The sequence below is a fragment of the Nycticebus coucang genome, chromosome 18 (genome assembly GCF_027406575.1).
Source record: "Nycticebus coucang isolate mNycCou1 chromosome 18, mNycCou1.pri, whole genome shotgun sequence".
NCBI classification, from domain to species: Eukaryota; Metazoa; Chordata; class Mammalia; order Primates; family Lorisidae; genus Nycticebus; species Nycticebus coucang.
This window is the reverse complement of record NC_069797.1, coordinates 22,193,816-22,213,828: the sequence shown is the minus strand read 5'-3', so window position 1 is coordinate 22,213,828 and position 20,013 is coordinate 22,193,816. Positions and strand designations below refer to the sequence as shown.

The following is a 20,013-nucleotide window of genomic DNA, read 5'->3' as shown; positions in this document are numbered from 1 at the left end:
GGGAGGGTCTTGAGGGGTAAGAACTCTAGGGAGAGCTGGGCCTGTAGAGGGACATGGAGAACAGCATGTGGTGAGGAACAGAGCGATGCTGACATTCAATCGTAAATAATAAAATAAGAATAGCTAATACATAGAGGGACTATATCTCAGGCATTGCTCTAAGTGTTTAAACATGTTAACTCATTTAGCATGTACAGTAGCTTGGTTATTTTCTCAATTATTCACTCCCTCTCTCTGTATGTGGCCTCCTAGTACCCTTGAGTGAGCAGAAAAAGCAGCCTAAAACAAGCAAAGAAGCAGGCTGCAGTGTGGGCTGATTTTGGAAGTAGGTATGAAACAAACTCTTTTTAGGCAAAAGTAACACATGAAAATGCATGTGAAAAATACCAAGTCCTGCTGTCATGTAGGATGGGCATTTGAGCCTCTTGCTTTGGATATTACAAAATAGGGTGACTCCAGAAAAGTGGAAAGACCAGAGAGTAGCAAATGGCAGACACCAGGTTGTGAACACAGAGGAGGTAGGCAGGAGTGAATGGGAACCTGAAGCATCAAGGCCACATGTGGCCCTCCAGGTCCCCAAGTGCAGCCCCTCAATTGACTCTAAACTTCACAGAACAAGTCTTTTTATTAAAAGGATTTCTTCTGCAAAATTTGGATGCAGTGAAAGGCCACATTTAAAGACCCAGAAAGCTACATGTGGCCCCAAGGCTACAGGTTCTCCACCCCTGGTAGAAGAGGGCAATGGCACCCAGTAAGGATCAGACACTTCTGGGAGGTCTAGAACAGTGGTTCTCAACCTTCCTAATGCCACGACCCTTTAATACAGTTCCTCATGTCATGGTGACCCCCAACCATAAAATTATTTTCATTGCTACTTCATAACTGTAATTTTGCTACTGTTATGAATTGTAATGTAAATATCTGATATGCAGGATGTATTTTCATTATTACAAAGGGGCCGCCTAAGACCATCCTACATATCAGATATTTACATTATGATTCATAACAGTAGCAAAATTGCAGTTATGAAGTAGCAATGAAAATAATTTTATGGTTGGGGAGTCATCACAAAATGAGGAACTGTATTAAAGGGTTATGGCATTAGAAAGGTTGAGAACCACTGGTCTAGAGGGTTAGGGTGGGCTGGGTTGGCGAGACTAGAACTCTCTCACTTATCCCTTCCAACCAACAGCATACCAAGGCATTTTTGAGGTCCAGCTCAAGAAAACAGATTTACCGGTTCAACACCTATAGCTCAAGTGGCTAAGGCACCAGCCACATACACCAGAGCTGGCGGGCTAGAATCCAGCCCAGGCCTGCCAAACAACAATGACAACTACAACCAAAAACTAATCGGATATTATGGCAGGCGCCTGTAGTCCCAGCTACTTGGGAGGCTGAGGCAAGAGAATTGCTTAAGCCCAGGAGTTGGAGGTTGCTGTGAGCTGTGAAGCCATGGCACTCTACCCAGGGTAACAGCTTGAGGCCCTGTCTCAAAAAAAAAGAAAACAGATTTACCTTGCCCTGGCCCAGCGCAGACTACCAGACACATCCACTGTGAACCAAATGCTTATAATGTCTTGAATCAAAAAGATCTAGACAGGAACAAGTGCAGCAGGCTTCATCCGACTGATTCCTGCATGGGTGATGAAGCTTGAGCCCTGAATCATACTTCTAATGTTTACAAAGTTCCTAACCAGCACTAGCTCAACTGGTAGTTGAGATGACAGCACAGAGTGGGAGTTGATGGAGTGAAGAGAGGGTTGGAACTTTGGGGCCCCGGGCTGGACTCAACCCACTTCTCCTGATCCTTTTCCTCCTGACCTCCAACTCCTCCAAACAACTCGGAGGTAACTACATGACCAGTGGTTAAATGAGAAGCTCTTCCAAGCACGTGTGTAGATTTCCTATCCTGAGGCCCATGAAGGACCAGGAAATATCCTGGGAATAAAAATTAACCTAGAACCTACTGTAGGGCAGGGGGCTGCACTCACCTGGAAAGCACAAAGTTCATAGGACTTGTCGGTATGCTAGGTCCCTAAGCGATTCCATATTGCACCCTAACACCCAGACCGGCATGCCCTAACCAGTGGATCCTTAACATTTTGTGCACCTACTATATTGGCTGGACAAAATGAAGCTTCCTCTGCCCTGCCTCAGGTCTATTTCCAGATGTCCAGCCCATGGTTTCTGGTATACTTGGGATCCCAATTCTTTTCTTTTTTTTTTTTTTTGTAGAGACAGAGTCTCACTTTATGGCCCTCGGTAGAGTGCCGTGGCCTCACACAGCTCACAGCAACCTCCAACTCCTGGGCGTAAGCGATTCTCTTGCCTCAGCCTCCCGAGTAGCTGGGACTACAGGCGCCCGCCACAACGCCCGGCTATTTTTTTTTTTTTTTTTTTTTTTTGGTTGCAGTTTGGCCGGGGCCGGGTTTGAACCCGCCACCCTCGGTATATGGGGCCGGCGCCTTACCGACTGAGCCACAGGCACCGCCCTCTTTTTTTCTTTTCTTTTCTTTCTTTCTTTTTTTTTGAGACAGAGCCTCAAGCTGTTGTCCTGGGTAGAGTGCTGTGACATCACAGCTCACAGCAACCTCCAACTCCTGGGCTCAAGCGAGTCTCCTGCCTCCACCTCCCAAGTAGCTAGGACTACAGGCGCCCACCAACGCCCGGCTATTTTTTGGTTGCAGCCATCATTGTTGTTTGGCGAGTCCGGACTGGACTTAAACTCTCCAGCTCACGTGTATGCCTTAGCCGCTTGAGCCACAGGCGCCGAGCCATGGGATCCCAATTTCTGAACGGTTTTAAATAGCGTTGGGTGGTGGGAGTGAGGGGAAACAAGCCTTGAGCTGTTTCTCTTCCAGGTTCCAGGCAGCCTGGGGAACCCATGGTCACTTACTGAAGCACAAGGCTCAAAGGCCATAGCGTTCATACACTGGAGGACTTCCTGGCGCGCGTGTCTAGGCAGCAGGGCAACCCTGGTAGCCCAGCAGTCTTCCAGAAGCTGGCCCAGAAACACGGAGGCTTTCCTCTGTTTGGAGGATGAATTCAATCCTCCCCCTCTCTCCTAGCTCCCTAAAAGGCCTTGGGAAGTGTCCTTATCCTTTCCCCCCTCCAACCCGGAGGCTGCTCTTCCCAGGCCTCCCCAAGAGGTCCACGTAGTCCCCGCCACACCCTCCCTCACACCCTGCCAGGGTCCCTTTATCTTCCTGCAGCTACGCTCGGACCCGGAGGCATAGTTGGGTCCACAGCCGGCTCTACAGCTCGCAGGTTCAGGCTAGTCTGGGGCGGAGACTTGGGAGCGCCCAAAAGTTGGGAGGAGGGCGGGGCCGCAGACTCATCTTTTAAAGGCCGGAACTGGGTCCGAGGCGCCCGCGGCCCTAAGCGGTCCCGGGAATCGCGCAGGACCCGGCTCCTCTCGCCCCAGCTGCCGGGGGTGGGGGTGTTACCATGGGCCGCTACCGCATCCGCGTGGCCACCGGGGCCTGGCTTTTCTCCGGGTCGCACAACAGCGTGCAGCTGTGGCTGGTCGGGACGCGCCGGGAAGCGGAGCTGGAGCTGCAGCTGCGCCCGGCGCGGGGCGAGGTCAGCGGGAAGCCGAGACTCCCTGCCCGGCTCGGCCCGGCCCGGCCCGGCCCCACTGGGCTCGTGGCGGGAGGGAAGGCGGGCCAGGCTCAGGGGTGGGCCAGGGGAAGGAGGCTGGGGGCGAGATGACAGCGAGGACTGGGAGTTCACGGAGTGGAGAGGGTTGGGACTTTGGGGCCCCGGGCTGGACTCAACCCACTTCTCCCGATCCTTTTCTTCATGACCTCCAACTCCTTCTCCAAATGACTCAGAGGTAAGTACATGACCAGGTCAAATGAGAAGCTCCTCCAAGGATGCGTGCGGTGAGAGCTCAGTCAATGGGACCCACACAGGTGGGGATGCTCACCAATTCAAGTCACTGAGGACACACACTGGGTCCCAATCTTCACCTGTCACCCCGGGGCAGGCTGTGCAGGGGAGGCAGCAAGGCCCTGGTAAAGTGAGGCTTCACAGAGGGGGCAGCTCCGATCTCAGAACGGCCTCTCTCAGGTACCGCTGCTGAGTCTGGCCGGATTGGTCCCACAGGAGGAGGAGTTTGAACTCGACGTTACCCAGGACTTGGGGCCCCTGCAGTTTGTGAAGTTGCGCAAACGCCACTGGCTAGCGGACGACGCGTGGTTCTGCGACCGCATCACGGTTCAGGGCCCCGGAGCCGGCGCGGAGGCGGCCTTCCCGTGCTACCGCTGGGTGCAGGGCGAGGGCGTCCTGAGCCTGCCCGAGGGCACCGGTGAGTGGGCAGCGTTGGGGAGGAGGCGCAAGGACTGGAGAATTGCTGGGGGCAGGGGAGTGGGATAGAGCCAAGGTCGGTTAGAAGGGGCCTTAAGAGAAATGATGGGCATGAAGCAGGTTAAATGTAGGGATCCCAAGGTGCAAGACAGCAATCGGAAGACGTTATGAATTCCCAACATTTTACACAGAATAAGTGAGGCTGCCAGTGAGGCTACAGACAGGGAATAAGTGATCTGGAAATCCCATCTTCCAAGAAGGTGAGGACAGGCCTGGGAGTTGCAGCGATGAAGGAAAACAGAAGCAAAGTAAAAGTAGAGAGAAGATCACTATGGACCTCAGAACAAGTTAGGGCAGGAACAGGGGAAGGGACCACAAGGAAAAGATGATGGCTGACTGGTGAGCAGGAGACAGGTAAGGAAAACAAGCCACAAAGTGTGGGAAAGCTGGTCCAGAAGACAACTGAGGACAAGGAGCACTTTGGCAAGAGCCAGAGATAATTAAGGACTGCGAACACTGAATTTTTTATCATGGGAAACAAGAAATGAGTAACATGAAGAATGAGGGCAAGGGGGTGTAAAGATGGAAATGTGACTTTGACTCAGGTGAGTTTAAATGCAGATAAGAGCAGGAACAGTCAATAAAGACAATAGACCCAAGAAAGGTGAAAATGCAGATACAGAATATTTTGAGGACAGGTAAAGGTGTGGCAGGTGAGTTTGAAGAAATGTGAATTACTCTGAGGCTGAGGCAGGTGGATTGCTTGAGTTCAGGAGTTCAAGACCAGCATGAACAAAAGGAAGACCTTGTCTCTACTAAAATCAGAAAAACTAGCCAAGCCTTGTACCTGATGCCTGTAGTCCCAGCTACTTGGAAGGCAGAGGCAAGAGGATCACTTGAGCCCAAGAGTTTGAAGTTGCTGTGAGTTATGATGACACCATGGCATTCTACCCAGGGCCACAGAGTGAGACTCTATCTAAAAAAAATAGCCAGCACAGTGGCTCACTCCTGTAATCCTAGCACCCTGAGATGCCAAGATGGGTGGACTGCTTAAGCTCAGGAGTTTGAGACCAACCTGAGCAAGAGGGAGCCCGGTCTATACTAAAAATAGAAAAACTGACACAAGAGGATCCCTCGACCCCATGAGTTCAAGGTTGCTGTGAGCCATGATGACGCCACGGTGCTCTACCCAGGGCCACAGAGTGAGATTGTGTCTCAAAAAAAAAAAGTGAATTAATTAAAGCAATATGTAATATAAGGTGTGGGCAAGATAAAGTAACCAAGATTTTATCACCTTAAACTGTTTTTTCTCCCCCAACCATAGAGATTGGTGAAATAAGGTCAGGTAGGGGAAGATGAGTTATGGAACAAGAAAAGGGGACAAACATGAGATTTTTGTCTATAAGCAAAAGATGAGTGCTCAGAAGTGAAATGAGGAGTGCAAAGTTAGTGAAAATGGGATAAATGTGTCTGGAGATCAACCACGTAAGGCACAGCCAGAGAAGAAAGCAGCAGCCCATGACTGAAAACAAGGAACAAGACCACAGAAAGGGACAAGACGAGCATGGTGAGCACAGGACCAGACACAACCATGTGGCCAACTGTCTCAATGTCTCCACAGCCCGCCTGGCAGCAGACGATGCCTTGGATGTGTTCCAGAAGCATCGAGAGAAGGAACTGAAGGACAGAAAGCAGATCTACCGGTGACCACCCATCCTTAGGCCTCCCATTTGTCCCACCCCTTCCTAACCCTGGCCCCATCACTGACCCAAACATCCTCCCTAAACGTTTGTCCTCAACTTCTAGCTGGGCAACCTGGAAGGAAGGATTACCCCTGACCATAGCTGCAGATTGTAAGGCTGACCTACCTCCAAATATGAGATTCCATGAGGAAAAGAGACGGGACTTTGAATGGACACTGAAGGCAGGGTGAGAAAAAGCTGTGAGTTGGAGCTCAGAGTGGAGTAAGAGCTGGGAAATCCAAGAATGGTGGTATATGGTGAGGGGCTGTTTTTTGACCCAAGAACCCCTTGTGTCAGTTTATGGGTTCAAGCATCAATACCTGTCCTAGGGCTCTGGAGATAGTCCTCAAACGTGTTTACACCCTCCTGAGCTCCTGGAACCGCCTCGAAGACTTTGATCAGATCTTCTGGGGCCAGAAGAGTACCCTGGCTGGTCAGTGTTCCCCCGGGTCTCCATAACCCCTTAATGACCCCTTTTGATGACCTGTCCATCACAATCCACAGGCCGGCATAACTTCTTGCAAGAACAGAACTTCTCCTGTCTGGTCATCTCAGAGGCCTGAAGAATGCAAATTGAGGGGCTGGGTACAGCCTGGGTCATTTGCCTGAATCCCTGGGTTAAGGCTGGAGGACAGGAATACCCAGGCTCTGGTAAACATCCTCCTTCCATCCCAACCCCACAGAGAAGGTTCACCAGCACTGGCAGGACGATGAGCTTTTTGGCTACCAGTTCCTTAATGGCACCAACCCCATGCTGTTGAGACGCTCCACCTCTCTGCCCTCCAGGCTAGTGCTGCCCTCAGGGACAGAAGAGCTTCGAGCTCAGTTGGAGAAAGAGCTCCAGGTATCTGCCTGGTATTGTTCTCTCTTTAGTAGAGTGGTGAGAACTGGTGAAGGAGAAAAACCAAAGATGAGTCAGAAGAAGGGGGGCTACAGTAATCCACTGCCCCTTGTTGCAGAGTTTTGTGCTGGAAAAATCCAGAAATGACAACATACATAGAGAAAAACTATGAGGAGCTCCTAACATGAAAGAAGAAACAGGATGGATCCCTAGGCAGATAAGGGCCGGAGATGTTAGCAGGAACCATGACACTCCCTGGCTGTCAGTGTTCTGCACTCCAGTGTTCATGGGCAGGGATAAAGTGAAGAATGTGCCATCAGGTGGGGAGAATCAGGGAGGTTTTCTATAAAAAGAGAGTTGGGATTAGAAGAAGTGAAATGTGGCAAGCGTAGGTGGGATGCATGTGTGTGTTCTATTTCGTGGCAATAGTAGTTAGGGGAAGCTCTGGAGTATTTGGCAGAAGAGAGAAGGGTTGAGTAGGGATGAAAGCATCTTCTGGCTGAAGGGAGTTAAGACCATTAGGGGATGACCAGGAAGTAGCCTGGCTATCTTGAAAAAGGGTCCATTTACAATGCCTATAATGCAAACTGGATTGAGCAAGCCTAGTTCTAAACCCAGATCTACTACCACATATCCATGCATCAGACACCTACCCTCATGCAGCTGCTCCTTCACTTTAAAATGAGAGCAACTGGACCTAGTGTTCTAGTTCTGCAAATAGGACCTTAGTACTGATGTATATAAGACAATAGCAAGAAGCTACACTAAATGTCATACCCTTTGCCCTGGCCCTCTGAGGGTAGACTTTGAACTCTAAAAATGAATACATTGCTCTTTTCCCCAGAATGGCTCCCTGTTTGAAGCTGACTTCATCCTATTGGATGGAATTCCAGCCAACGTGATCCGTGGAGAAAAGCAGTACCTGGCTGCCCCCCTCGTCATGCTGAAAATGGAGCCCAGTGGGAAGCTGCTACCTATGGTCATCCAGGTGAGGCGCCCTGGGCACCCCCTCCCAACACTGTGCTCTATCTACCTCAGCCTCTGCTCCCGGGGACCCAGCCCCATGACTTTTGGCTCTCCAAACCCCATTTTCAATCAGTAAGACTTGTCCTCATGTCACTGTTTGTGTTGTTTGCACCCTGGTGTCCCCTGATTCATCCAACTGGAAGTACTTGTTCAAAAGTCATAATGGCCTCTTGGGAGTTCTCAAACTGTAGTGTGCATGAGAATCACCTGAAGTGCTTGTTAAAACTCATGTTTCTGGGTCCCACAACCAGACTTTCTGATTCAGTATGTCTGGGGTGGGGAGTTAGAATTGGCATTTCATATAAGTGCCAAAGTTATGCTGACAATAGTATTCAAAAACATACTTTGAGAATCGCCATTTAATGTCTCGGTGGCCTCTGACTCTGAACACCCATTATCTCTTTAATATCTTTCCTCACTATTCTTAACAGTCAGTTGCCAAGCTCTGTTAATAAACTTACACATCTCCTTTACACTCCACCACCACCTGAGCTCTGATGCTCACCATATTTCTCTAAAGCACTGTTAGGGCCTCCTTACTAGACTCCCTGCTTCCAACTCTCCTGCATTCAACCCAACCATCACTGCAGTACAGCCAGTAAGAGGCAAGGTGGAAGGGGTCTCATTCCTCTCACTAGATTATAACCTCCTAGAAGGCAATAATCTTACTTAGTCATCTGTGTTTCCCTAGGAATTCTGACTATAACATCCTATGTAGAGTGGGAATTCAATAAATGCTTTCTTTCTCTTTCTCCTAGATTCAGCCTCCTAACCCCAGCTCCCAGACCCCAACACTGTTCCTGCCTTCAGATCCCCATCTTGCCTGGCTCTTAGCAAAGTCCTGGGTCCGAAATGCAGATTTCCAACTTCACGAGCTCCAGTATCATTTGCTGAACACTCACCTGGTAGCTGAGGTTATCGCTGTCGCCACCATGAGGTGCCTTCCGGGACTGCACCCTATCTTTAAGGTACAGGCTCCTCTGTAAGTCTTATCTCTCTCAGACCCCAAAGAGAACAGCCCATCATCAAATTATATTGCTGCAGCAAAAAAAACCTTTATAGCAATTTGTGAGTGAAAAAATGGGAGAAAATACGACTGTATCAATATCTTGAGACTTTTTTTTTTTTTTTTTGTAGAGACAGAGTCTCACTTTATGGCCCTCGGTAGAGTGCCATGGCCTCACCCAGCTCACAGCAACCTCCAACTCCTGGGCTTAAGCGATTCTCTTGCCTCAGCCTCCCGAGTAGCTGGGACTACAGGCGCCCGCCACAACGCCCGGCTATTTTTTGGTTGCAGTTTGGCCGGGGCCGGGTTTGAACCCGCCACCCTCGGTATATGGGGCCGGCGCCCCACTGACTGAGCCACAGGCGCCGCTCGAATATCTTGAGACTTTTAATTGTTGAGTCATTTAACAATTCTTCAGGATACATTAGAAGGGAACCCTCTGAAATTCTCAGAGATCCAACTGTCTAACAAGGGCTTGCAGGATAGCTGGAATACTGTTAATAAAACAAAAGGCTTATGCCTGCCTTAGTAGATTTAGTATTTAGCCAGGAAAACAAATGATTCACATAAGAACCAACCAAAGAAAAATACCTGGAACTAGAGTTTGAAATAACAAAAGACAGCCTATAAACAGTATAGTATTGATGGAGAACGTTCTTCCCCAACTGAGGAGTCAGCTAAGTAGGAACAAATCAAAAGGCAAGGAGAGCAGCCAAGCAGGCTACTCGAACTTGCCCAAGAGTAAGGTGGATGAAGATGTACATTACATGGTGGTAACAAGAATGGAAAGGAAAAAAGCTAAAGACTTGTGGGTGGGAGGAAACAGTAGCTGCAGTGTGCCTGGGTGCAAGATGGGAGAAAGAAAAGCTAGAAGTCTAAACTTCCGTTAACACCTATAAGCACACTGGGTGAATATGCTATACTGACCTAGAAATACTGTAATTTTATAAAATGGTGAATTAGGTATCTATTGATAGGCAGAAGGCAGCAAAATAAGGCTTGTGCTTGCTTAAATATGTTCTCAAAATCTTTTTTTTTTTTTTTTTTGAGGCAAAAGTCTTTTTCTGTCACCCTGGGTAGAGTACTATGGTGTCATAGTTCGCAGCATCCTCAAATTCCGGGGTTCAAGCAATCCTCCTGCCTCAGCCTCCCAAGTAGCTGGGACTACAGATGCCCACCACAACACCTGGCTAGTTTTTTTTCTATTTTTAGTAGAAATGGGTCTCACTCTTGCTCAAGCTGGTCTCTCAAGCTCAGGCAATCTACCTGCCTCAGGTTCCCAAAGTGATAGGATTATAGGTGTGAGCCACTATGCCCAGCCTGTTCTCAAAGTCTTCTTTTTTTGAGTCAGAGTCTCACTATGTGTCATCCTTGGTAGAGTGCCACAGCATCACAGCTCACAGCAACCTACAACTCTTGGGCTCAAGCAATTCTCTTACCTCAGCCTCCCAAGCAGCTCGGACTATAGGTGCCCACCACAACACCTGGCTATTTAATTTTCCCACAGTTGTCATTGTTGTTTAGCTGGCTCAGGCCGGGTTCAAACCTAACACCCTTGGTGTATGTGACTGGCATCATAACCACTGTGCTATGGGCGCTGAGCCAAGTTCTCAAAGTCTTGATGACACTTTACATACAAGGAATATAGCAGAGGGGAACACAAAAATGATACAAGCTTATGAACCAGAGTAATTGTCAGAAACTGTAAAATTAGAAGCAGCCAGTTTAGAGGCAAAAATGAGGTATTCAATTGTAGATACGTGGAGTTTGAAGTGTGGGCAAGGCATGTAATTGAGTATCAGATAAAGAGAACTGAATTGTTTCAGTTGGGGAGACCAGTCTAATTAACAGAATCTTGAATTTTAGTTCTCTCATGATGCCTCCTGCATCACCATCTTCTGCTCCACTTGAATACGTGAAGCCTCTTCACACTTACGATTCCCCTCACTAGTGCAGCCCCCTACCTGTCTCTACACCGTACAACAATTTCATCCCATCAAACAGCTGAGTTAGACACACAAGAGGATTATACCTGCAAATGTCAAAACTACTATCTCTGTGTGTTCTGGATTTGGACTGCCAAGGACTGAATCCCAAATCTTGGCCTCAGTACTACCAGGTGTCCTCATTTTTAAACGAGGATAGCAGGATCTCCATCACTGGGCTGAAAAGGATAAAATGACATAATGGTGTGCCACATGGTAAACGCTATAAAAAACATTAGTTCTTGCGTGTATTGTTATTATTAAGGGCTGACCTTAGGCATCTTCCTCCTCATGTAGACTTTGGGCTTTCTATGACATTCAGCATCTTCATGAATTTTCTAAATTTCAGAAAAAAAGTGAGCTGCTCTGACATCTTAATACCAAAGGTATTAACTTGGGTCATTCCCTGTGTCCAACATCACCCATTCACATAAATACCAAAACTGCATGAAACCTGCATATTAACTACATGGAAAGTAAGAAATAAAAAGAAATGTATGTGAGGATTAGGTGGCCTTTTTTAATAGCTAAAGAAAAGCAGGAGACAGGGGGTCTGACAGTGCCTAAAGAGAGTGGAGGCAGATTTGACAACAGCTCCTCTGCTGTGTAAGCAAGATGCTCAAGATAGCTCCTCTAATTCTGACTGTAAGTGCCCTCCCTAAAACACATGACAATGAAACAAACCAGAGGATGAGGTACAGTTTTGGTAGTGAGACACTAGTTAAGCTAAGAGGATGTAAATGACAGAGGAAGTAAAAAGGAATCAAAAGGGGCTAATTTTCTTAAGACACCTACACTGTGGAAAAACAGAACAATAATAGCCACTATTTGTGGACGCTTGTATGTACTACTCTTCATACATCACTCAAACATCACATAGCCCCTAAGAGATCCTATTACTGCCCCCTGTTTTTTGTTTAGAGACAGAGTCTCACTTTATTGCCCTTAGTAGAGTGCTATGGCATCACAGCTCACAGCAACCTCCAACTCCTGGGCGTAGGCAATTCTCTTGCCTCAGCCTCCGGGGTAGCTGGGACTATAGGCACCTGCCACAACACCCAGCTATTTTTGCTGCAGTTTGCACCAGGTGGGTTCAAACCCGCCACCCTCAGTATATGGGGCTGGCACCCTACCACCCCCTGTTGACAGATGTGGAGATTGCAGATAAAAGTCGGCCAAGTATCAAAGTGAGTGGTAAAGTCTAGGTTAAAATCCTGGTCAGTGTGGCTCCAGACATCAACCCACAGGGAAGTTGGAGAACATAAGAGTGAGTGATCAGAGAATCAGGGGACCAGCCTGTCAAGGCAGCAACAGGGAGGAAAGCATCAAGAGGAGAGAAGGGCCCTTAGTTGGGTGTTGTGACAGGTGCCTCTAGTCCCAGACTCTTGGGAGGCTGAGGGAAGAGGATCGCTTAAACCCAGGAGTTTGAGGTGCTATGAGCTAGGATGATACCACAGCACTCTAGCCTGGAACCCTGAGTGAAACCATCTCAAAAAAAAATTTTTTTTTTCAAGAGAAGAGAGAAGGCACCATGCTAGGTGCCACATCTTACAAGGAAGGACCTAAGTACGGCCTCCACTAACCTCTCTAATCTCCTCTACCCCAGCTCCTGATCCCCCATATCCGCTACACCATGGAAATTAATACCCGGGCCCGCACTGAACTTATCTCAGATGGAGGAATATTTGATAAGGTGAGGAAGAAATGGAGTGTACAACCCCCTAATCTTTCAGCTGGGATCTCTGCCACCTTCAAGATCCCAGACCAACCTATGTGAATGTCCTGACCCTTAAACCCACAAGCCCTGTCCCTTTACAGCTGTGACCTTAAGACCCATAACTCTGAACACCCCACCTCTGACCCCTTTCTCTAATATGCCACAGTCCTCCAGCTCTGCTTCCATCCCTCAAGACTTGTCAAATCTTTTGTCCCAGGTAGTGAGCACAGGTGGAGGGGGCCATGTGCAACTGCTCCGTCGGGCAATGGCTCAGCTGACCTACCGCTCCCTCTGTCCTCCTGATGACCTGGCTGACCGGGGCCTGATGGGAATCCCAAGTGCTCTCTATGCCCATGATGCTTTACAGCTCTGGGATATCATTGGCCGGTGGGTGAGAGGGAGCTGAGGAATGGAGGAGTGTGGGGAGAGGGGCTCTGGCTTGAAAGCAGCATGGGGCAAAAGCACAATGAAAACAGGAGAGATAGCCAGGAGGAGCCGAGAGCTCAAGTCTCGGGAGAGACAAGGAAGGGTGAGCAGAGAGTGGGTGGGCTCTGAGAGGGAAGAGACTGGGATGGTGCAGAGAACACAGGTGAGGAGAGTTGTGATGGGCAGACGGAGGGTCTGGAAAAATCAGGATTTTGCTAGAAAGCCTGGCCAGCAACCATGTGTAGGGAAATCCTAGAACTACTCACCTCTACCTCCTTCCATTAGACACTAGTGTTTTTAAAGCACAGAGGATGTCCCCAAAGACAAGTGTTATGAGGTTCCTCCCCACATACAGCAGCTGGGCAGATGCCAGGGAGAAAGGAGCAGAGTTCAGAAGCTGGAGCTTTCTACTCTGAGAGCTCACCTCCCTTCTCTGGGCAGGTATGTGGAGGGCATCGTCCACCTCTTCTACCAAAGGGATGATGTCGTGAGGGGGGACCCTGAGCTGCAGGCCTGGTGTGGGGAGATCACAGAGGTGGGGCTGTGCCAGGCCCAGGACCGAGGTAAGATCTGTCCCGGAGACAGGAGCACCTGGGAGACTCTGCCAGAGCCCCTTCCCAGCCCTGTCCTTCTGGGTCAGGACCCCAACCCCTCAACACACACTCCTCCCTCCGTGCAGGATAGCATCTGAATCTCATTCACACCTCCTAAAACTCAGGACAGTTCTAGACACCAAAGGACTATTCTCCTCAGGGACCCCGGTCATCAACCCTACCCCCATTCCCACCTCCAGATGGTCGCCCTAACCTGTTACTTCATGGGCCCCAGCCACACCAGAACCACAGCGAATGAGGGCTTCTGTCCAGTGTGTGCTAGGGTCTGTTTCTCTTCATAGAATACAAAATGGGATGGCTGAGTATAGTGGCTCACACCTGTAATCCTAGCACTCTGGGAGGCCGAGGTGGGTGGATCACCTGAGCTCAGAAGTTTAAGACCAGCCTGAACAAGAATGAGACCCCGTCTCTACTAAAAGTAGAAAAACTAGCTGGGTGTTATGGCAGAGGCCTGTAGTCCCAGCTACTTGGGAGGCTGAGGCAAGAGGATCTTTTGAGCCCAAGAGTTTGAGGTTGCTGTGAGCTATGATGCCATGGTACTGTACAAAGCGTGACAGAGTAAAAATAAAAGAATATAAATGATAAGATTTTTCTGACCAAAGCCCATGATGACTTACCCTGTGTTTCTCCCTGTGCTACTGCCCAGTACACACAGAGTCCAGGCATACAGCACACTTGCCACAGTGTAAGGTCATTTCTAGGTGCAAACTCAATACTATACATTGTTTAGCTCAAACCCAACCTGAGGTCCCTGATTCCTAGGGCTCATATTTCTTTGCCAATCCAGCCTTTTCTCCTCTCCTACCTCCCACCCAAAACGTAGACACTACCATCAGTCACTCCTCACCCACCACATTTTTTTTTTTTTTTTTGAGACAGTCTCACCTTGTCACCCTTGGTAGAGTTCCGTGGTATCACAGCTCACAGCAACCTTAAACTCTTGGGGTTAAGTGATTCTCTTGCCTCAGCCTCCCAAATAGCTGAGACTACAGGTACATGCCACAATGCCCAGCTATTTTTTTGTTGCAGTTTTCGTTGTTTAGCTGGCTCGAGCTGGGTTCGAACCTGCCAGCCTGGGCATATGTGGCCAACGCCCTACCCACTGAGCTATGGGTGCCGCCACCCCCCACATTTTAACCTCTGGGAAAGAAACACCTTTCTTGAGCCCTTCCTGGGATCATCCTCCTCTAACACACAGGCCTACATGGACTGTTCTGAATTATTCTCCAGCCCCTCCCCCTCAGGCTTCAAACCAACACCTCTGCCTCCATGGGACGACTACCAACATTTACTGGGGATCCATTATGGCCAATCCTTGGAATGCAGCAAATCCTTGCACCCTGGGGTGCACTACCCCACCATTGCAGTACCAAACTGTGTATTTCTCAGTACTGTCCGTTAGGCGCCACATGTCCCAAAAGACCCTTCTTTCCTCCCTGACCCATCTTCTCCCCAAACTCATCTATGTTTTGAAATTAAATATTCACATAGTCAATTTGGGTTGCTATGACAAAGTATCATAGACTTAGGTGGTTTATAAAGAACAGAAATTTAGGCTCAGCACCTGTGGCTCAAACGGCTGAGGCGCCAGCCACATACACCTGAGCTTGGAGGGTTCGAATCCAGCCCGGGCCTGCCAAACAACGACAGCTCCAACCCAAAAATAGCCGGGCGTTGTGGCAGGCACCTGTGGTCCCAGCTACTTGGGAGACGGAGGCAGGAGAATCACTTGAGCCCAGGAGTTGAAGGTTGCTGTGAGCTGTGATGCCATAGTACTCTACCCATGGCGACAGCTTGAGGCTCTGTCTCAAAAAAGAAAAAACAAAACAGAAATTGATTCCCCCCCAGTTCTGGAGGCTGGAAGTCCAAGATTAGAGTGCCAGCAAGTCAGGGTTCTGGTGAGGGCTCTCTTTTAGGTTGCAGACAGTCTCCTTTTTCTTCTCCTTATATCATCACACAGCAGAAAGAAAGCAAACTAGCTCGCTGAGCTCTTCTCATAAAGGCACTAATCCCATCCATGAAGGCTCCACTCTCATTACTAAATTACCCATTGGAGGCTCCACCTCCAAACACCAACACACTGGGGATTAGATTTCACCACATACATTTGGGGGGGACACACATTCAGTTTGTAACACACAAATTAACTTTAACCTCCACTAGTTGCCTCTCATTCTTCCCTCCCCCTTATTCTCCCTCAATTCTCATAGCTCACCTCTGCCTAATTTTCCCAGCAGACTTTTTAGCGAAAGTATGCTAACATTAAAAACAGCATGGGATTAGCTGTCAGGAGCCTGAGTTCAAAGTCAGTCTTTACCCCACTGTGCAATCATCCTGACAAGCAATTTAATATCTTTGGTCTTTGATTTTCTTAACCTATAAAATAGGAGTAAATTACATGTTCCACTTAACAAATGGGATTATTGGGACTCTGAGCCCCCACATCCACTGTGAAATGAGTGGCCTGAGATAACCCTTGTGGGAAGCCCCTCTTGCTATGACATGGAAATTCATAATTTATTTTTTTCTTTTCTTTTTTTTGAGACAGAGTCTCACTATGTCACCCTCAGTAGAATACTGTGGCATCACAGCTCACAGTAACCTCAAACTCTTGGGCTTAAGAGATTCTCTTAGCCTCTCGAGTAGCTGGGACTACAGGTGCCTGCCACACCTCCTGGCTATTTTTTTATTGCACTAGTCATTGTTGTTTAGCAGGCCTGGGCCGGGTTCAAACCGGCCAGCCTCAGTGTATATGGCCAGTGCCCTACTCACTGAGCTATGGGCGCCGAGCCGAAATTCATAATTTCTTATTCCTTACCTTATAGCACAGAGATTTGTAACTGCCTCCGTGGGACAACTACCCACATTTACTGGGGATCCATTATGGCCAATCCTGGGAATACAGCAAACACTTGCACCCTGGAGGGAGCATCTCCCTGGGGAATCAGTGGGTACACCACCCTACCCTTATAGTACCAAACTATATACTTGCCTATTTGGGAATAGGAAGAAGCATCCCTAAATTCTTAACCACTGTTTGAGGCAGGGGCTATCTGATCATTCAGAATCTTTCAGCCCCCAGCTGTTCCCTAACAACTAATTGAGCAATTAGTGCATACCAGCTGACTTTGATCTCATTTATAAAGTAGATATCATCCTCATTTTACAGATGAAAAAAAGCTGTAAGGGACTGAAGCAGATTGAAACCCATGTCTGATGCAAATATATCTAAATAAATGAACAAATGAACATAACACTTATCAAGTCTAAAATATGAACATCCCAAGACATCAGGCTTTATTTCTATCCTCATATGCTATAGCCTCTGAATCCTGTTCTTTTCCTGCCCAGGTTTCCCTATCTCCTTCCAGTCCCAGGCTCAACTCTGCCATTTCCTTACCATGTGTGTCTTTACATGCACTGTTCAGCATGGGGCCATCAACCAAGGCCAGGTAGGAAGGGCTGAAAGCCCAGGTCCCTGAGGGCAAGTGTCTGGATCTTGGAAGACCTGAGGGAGAGATGGGAGTTCAAACCTTAAGTTCTAGGGTTGCATTTTCTTCCCCAAGCTGGACTGGTATGCCTGGGTCCCTAATGCCCCATGCACAATGCGGATGCCTCCACCCACCACCAAGGAAGATGTGACAATGGCCACAGTGATGGGGTCACTACCAGATGTCCAGCAGGCCTGTCTTCAAATGGCTATCACATGGCATCTGGGTCGTCGCCAGCCAGACATGGTGAGAGGGCACTCTAGAGAGGGGGAAATGACATTGGGAAAGGAAATAGCGCTTCTGTCTTCAGACTAAAAACTGACTGATCCTTTGTTCTGTCTCAGGTGCCTCTGGGGCATCACAAAGAAAAATATTTCTCAAACCCCAAAGCCAAAGCTGTGCTAATCCAATTCCAAAGAGATTTAGAAAACCTGGAAAAGAAGATCACAGCCCGGAATGAGCAACTTGACCTACCCTATGAATATCTGAAGCCCAGCCGCATAGAGAACAGTATCACTATCTGAGCCCTAAGCTCCCCATCCCTCACCCAGAAGACTTCACCTCAGCTTTAGGACTGACATTTCCATCTTGAATTTCATGCTTTCCTAAGTCTCTGCTGCTAAGGCTTTTTTCTCCCTCATCAGTATCTCACTAGCCGAGAGGGCAATAAACTTTTTCTGTGGAATGTAAGATAATATTTCTGGCTTTGTAGGCCACAATCTGTGTCACAATTACTCACCTGCCCCATTGTGGCAATAAGGCAACCATAGGCAACATGTAAATGAATGCTACTGTGTTCCAATAAAGTTTTACCTATAGATATGAGCCTCACATGTTATAAAATATTCTTTTAGTTTATTCAACAATTTAAAAATGAAAAAGTACTTTGTTTGAGAGACAGGCACAGGCTACAGGCTGGATTTGGCCTTCCATCCTGCTCTACCCTGAGGCCCTGACTCTACTTCCCAAATCTCCAAGATCATGGTTGAGGAGGGAGAATTCTCTGTTCCCAGGAACAAATTGCATGCTTGTTGGCCAAGTTAGAAATTCCTGAATCTGGACGGCACCTGTGACTCAGTGAGTAGGGCACCGGCCTCATATACCGAGGGTGGCAGGTTTGAACCCGGCCCCAGCCAAACTGCAACAAAAAAATAGCCAGGCATTGTGGCAGACACCTGTAGACCCAGCTACTCAGGAGGCTGAGGCAAGAAAATCGCCTAAGCCCAAGAGCTGGAGGTTGCTGTGAGCTGTGATGTCACAGCACTCAACTGAGGGTGACAGAATGAGACTCTGTCTCTTAAGGAAAAAAAAAAAAAAAGAAATTCCTGAATCTATGGGCAACGCCTGTGGTTCAGTGAGTAGGACACTGGCCCCATATACCCAGGGTGGCAGGTTCCAACCCGGCCCCAGCCAAACTACAACCAAAAATAGCCCGTAGTCATGGCTGCCTGTAGTTCCAGCTACTCCGGAGGCTAAGGCAAGAGAACTGCCTAAACCCAAGAGCTGGAGGTTGCTGTGAGCTGTGACATCAGCGCACTCCAAGGGCAACAAAGTGAAACTCTGTCTCTAAAAAAAGAAAAGAAAAATAAAAAGAAATTCCTGAATCTGTTCCTTAGCAATTTTCCCTCCACCTCATTTCTGCTATTCACACATATACCCCAAAAGGACCTAATAAGAATGGTGTTTCTTTGTGGCGGGAGCCTGTTGTCCCAGCTACTCGGGAGGCTGAGGCAAGAGAATCGCTTCTCCAGGAGTTGGAGGTTGCTGTGAGCTGTGTGATGCCATGGCACTCTACCGAGGGTGATAAAGTGAGACTCTGTCTCTACAAAAAAAAAAAAAGAATGGTGTTTCTAGGGCAAAATAAAAACCTTTGCCCTTTCCTTCTCCAGACAGTCCCAAATAAAAGAAATATGAAATTCATGTTTCAAGGCCACTTTCTCAGTCTATTTAGTACCCTGGGATCTCTATGTGTTTACCAGGTTCCAAGTTCTCTTTCACAACCTTTTAAGAACAGTATGCATAAAATATGCACAGTGAGTCTTTGGTTCTGGGGTCTCAGGATCAAAATGATTCCTCTCAATCATGCTGAGGTCACTGTTCTCACTAGACTGTTCTTCAAACATCCCTCTTTCTCCTAAACAATTATTACAAATCTGCCTCTCACCAGCAAAGTCTGAAAACTTTTTTTTAGAGGGAATGATCTATTTATATTTTTTAATTTTGTATCCTACCTTATTCAAAGGACTTAGAGAATCAGTTTCCATGGTTTACAATAGGGAAGCAAAGTGACATTTTTGTGTTCTTATTCCTTTCTTCAGCATATATACAGGACTGCTCACCTTCACAACTTCCTCATTGAGTCGGCTTTCCTTGGACTTCTAACCTCATACTTTCCTGGATTTGGCATCTAGAACTACACAACATTCCAAGTGCAATGATAAAATGTTACTTAAGCATTTCCAATGCCAAGAACCCTCAGCAGTTTTAAAGCGTTCTAGCCACAACACCACGCCTGCCCTTGGGAAGGAGCACCTGCCTCCTTTTTGCTCTGTCAGAATAAGTCGGTAAAGAGATAGAGGCGCGCTCTCTAGGTATAAATAAATCTCTTTGTCTCACTCACCAATTCCCCATCACAGGATACCAACTGAAACTAAGGTATCTTAGGGGAAAATCAGATGGTTCCAATTCTCCACGTAAGAGCCCTTCACCCAAGTTACCAGGAGCTCCGCCAGAATTACTTTTTCCCCCTACAAGACCGTGCTCAGCGAGTTCCTCGTCATGTGACGTGCCAAACTTGGTCACGTGACATGCCAGCTCGTTCTATTCCAACCCGGAGTGGGAAGGGGGACCGAGA

At 48.0% G+C, this 20,013-nt stretch overlaps 1 protein-coding gene and 1 long non-coding RNA gene across 6 annotated transcripts; one reads left to right on the top strand and one right to left on the bottom strand.

Annotated features, from left to right (window-relative positions):
- Window positions 1-2,584: 2,584 nt before the first annotated feature.
- Window positions 2,585-19,488, top strand: ALOX12 (arachidonate 12-lipoxygenase, 12S type). Of its 5 annotated transcripts, none has more exons than XM_053567592.1 (14): window positions 2,590-3,585; window positions 4,111-4,312; window positions 5,933-6,014; window positions 6,118-6,240; window positions 6,383-6,486; window positions 6,737-6,897; window positions 7,739-7,882; window positions 8,679-8,888; window positions 12,518-12,604; window positions 12,846-13,015; window positions 13,496-13,617; window positions 17,020-17,120; window positions 17,235-17,405; window positions 17,504-19,488. In XM_053567592.1, the coding sequence occupies exons 1-14, from the start codon at window positions 3,451-3,453 to the stop codon at window positions 17,681-17,683; spliced, it is 1,992 nt and encodes a 663-aa protein (XP_053423567.1). In that variant the 5' UTR covers window positions 2,590-3,450; the 3' UTR covers window positions 17,684-19,488. The 5 variants fall into 5 exon arrangements, with proteins under 5 accessions (XP_053423570.1, XP_053423569.1, XP_053423568.1 ...); XM_053567591.1 differs by having other exon boundaries at window positions 4,075-4,312; XM_053567595.1 differs by lacking the exons at window positions 13,496-13,617; window positions 17,504-19,488 and having other exon boundaries at window positions 2,585-3,585; window positions 4,075-4,312; window positions 17,235-17,392.
- On the bottom strand, window positions 14,683-19,984 carry LOC128569516 (uncharacterized). Its single transcript, XR_008375420.1, has 4 exons — window positions 19,780-19,984; window positions 17,338-17,418; window positions 17,069-17,176; window positions 14,683-15,474 (listed from the first exon to the last, which is right to left on the bottom strand). It is a non-coding gene; the product is annotated as an uncharacterized LOC128569516 (long non-coding RNA).
- Between the last annotated feature and the right edge of the window lie 29 nt (window positions 19,985-20,013).

Coding starts and splice junctions, on each gene's coding strand:
- ALOX12 (XM_053567591.1), top strand. CDS start 3,451: ATGGGCCGCTACCGCATCCGCGTGGCCACCGGGGCCTGGCTTTTCTCC. Junction 13,016..13,495: donor CTCTGGGATATCATTGGCCG/GTGGGTGAGAGG, acceptor TTCTCTGGGCAG/GTATGTGGAGGGCATCGTCC. Junction 17,121..17,234: donor GGGCCATCAACCAAGGCCAG/GTAGGAAGGGCT, acceptor TTCTTCCCCAAG/CTGGACTGGTATGCCTGGGT.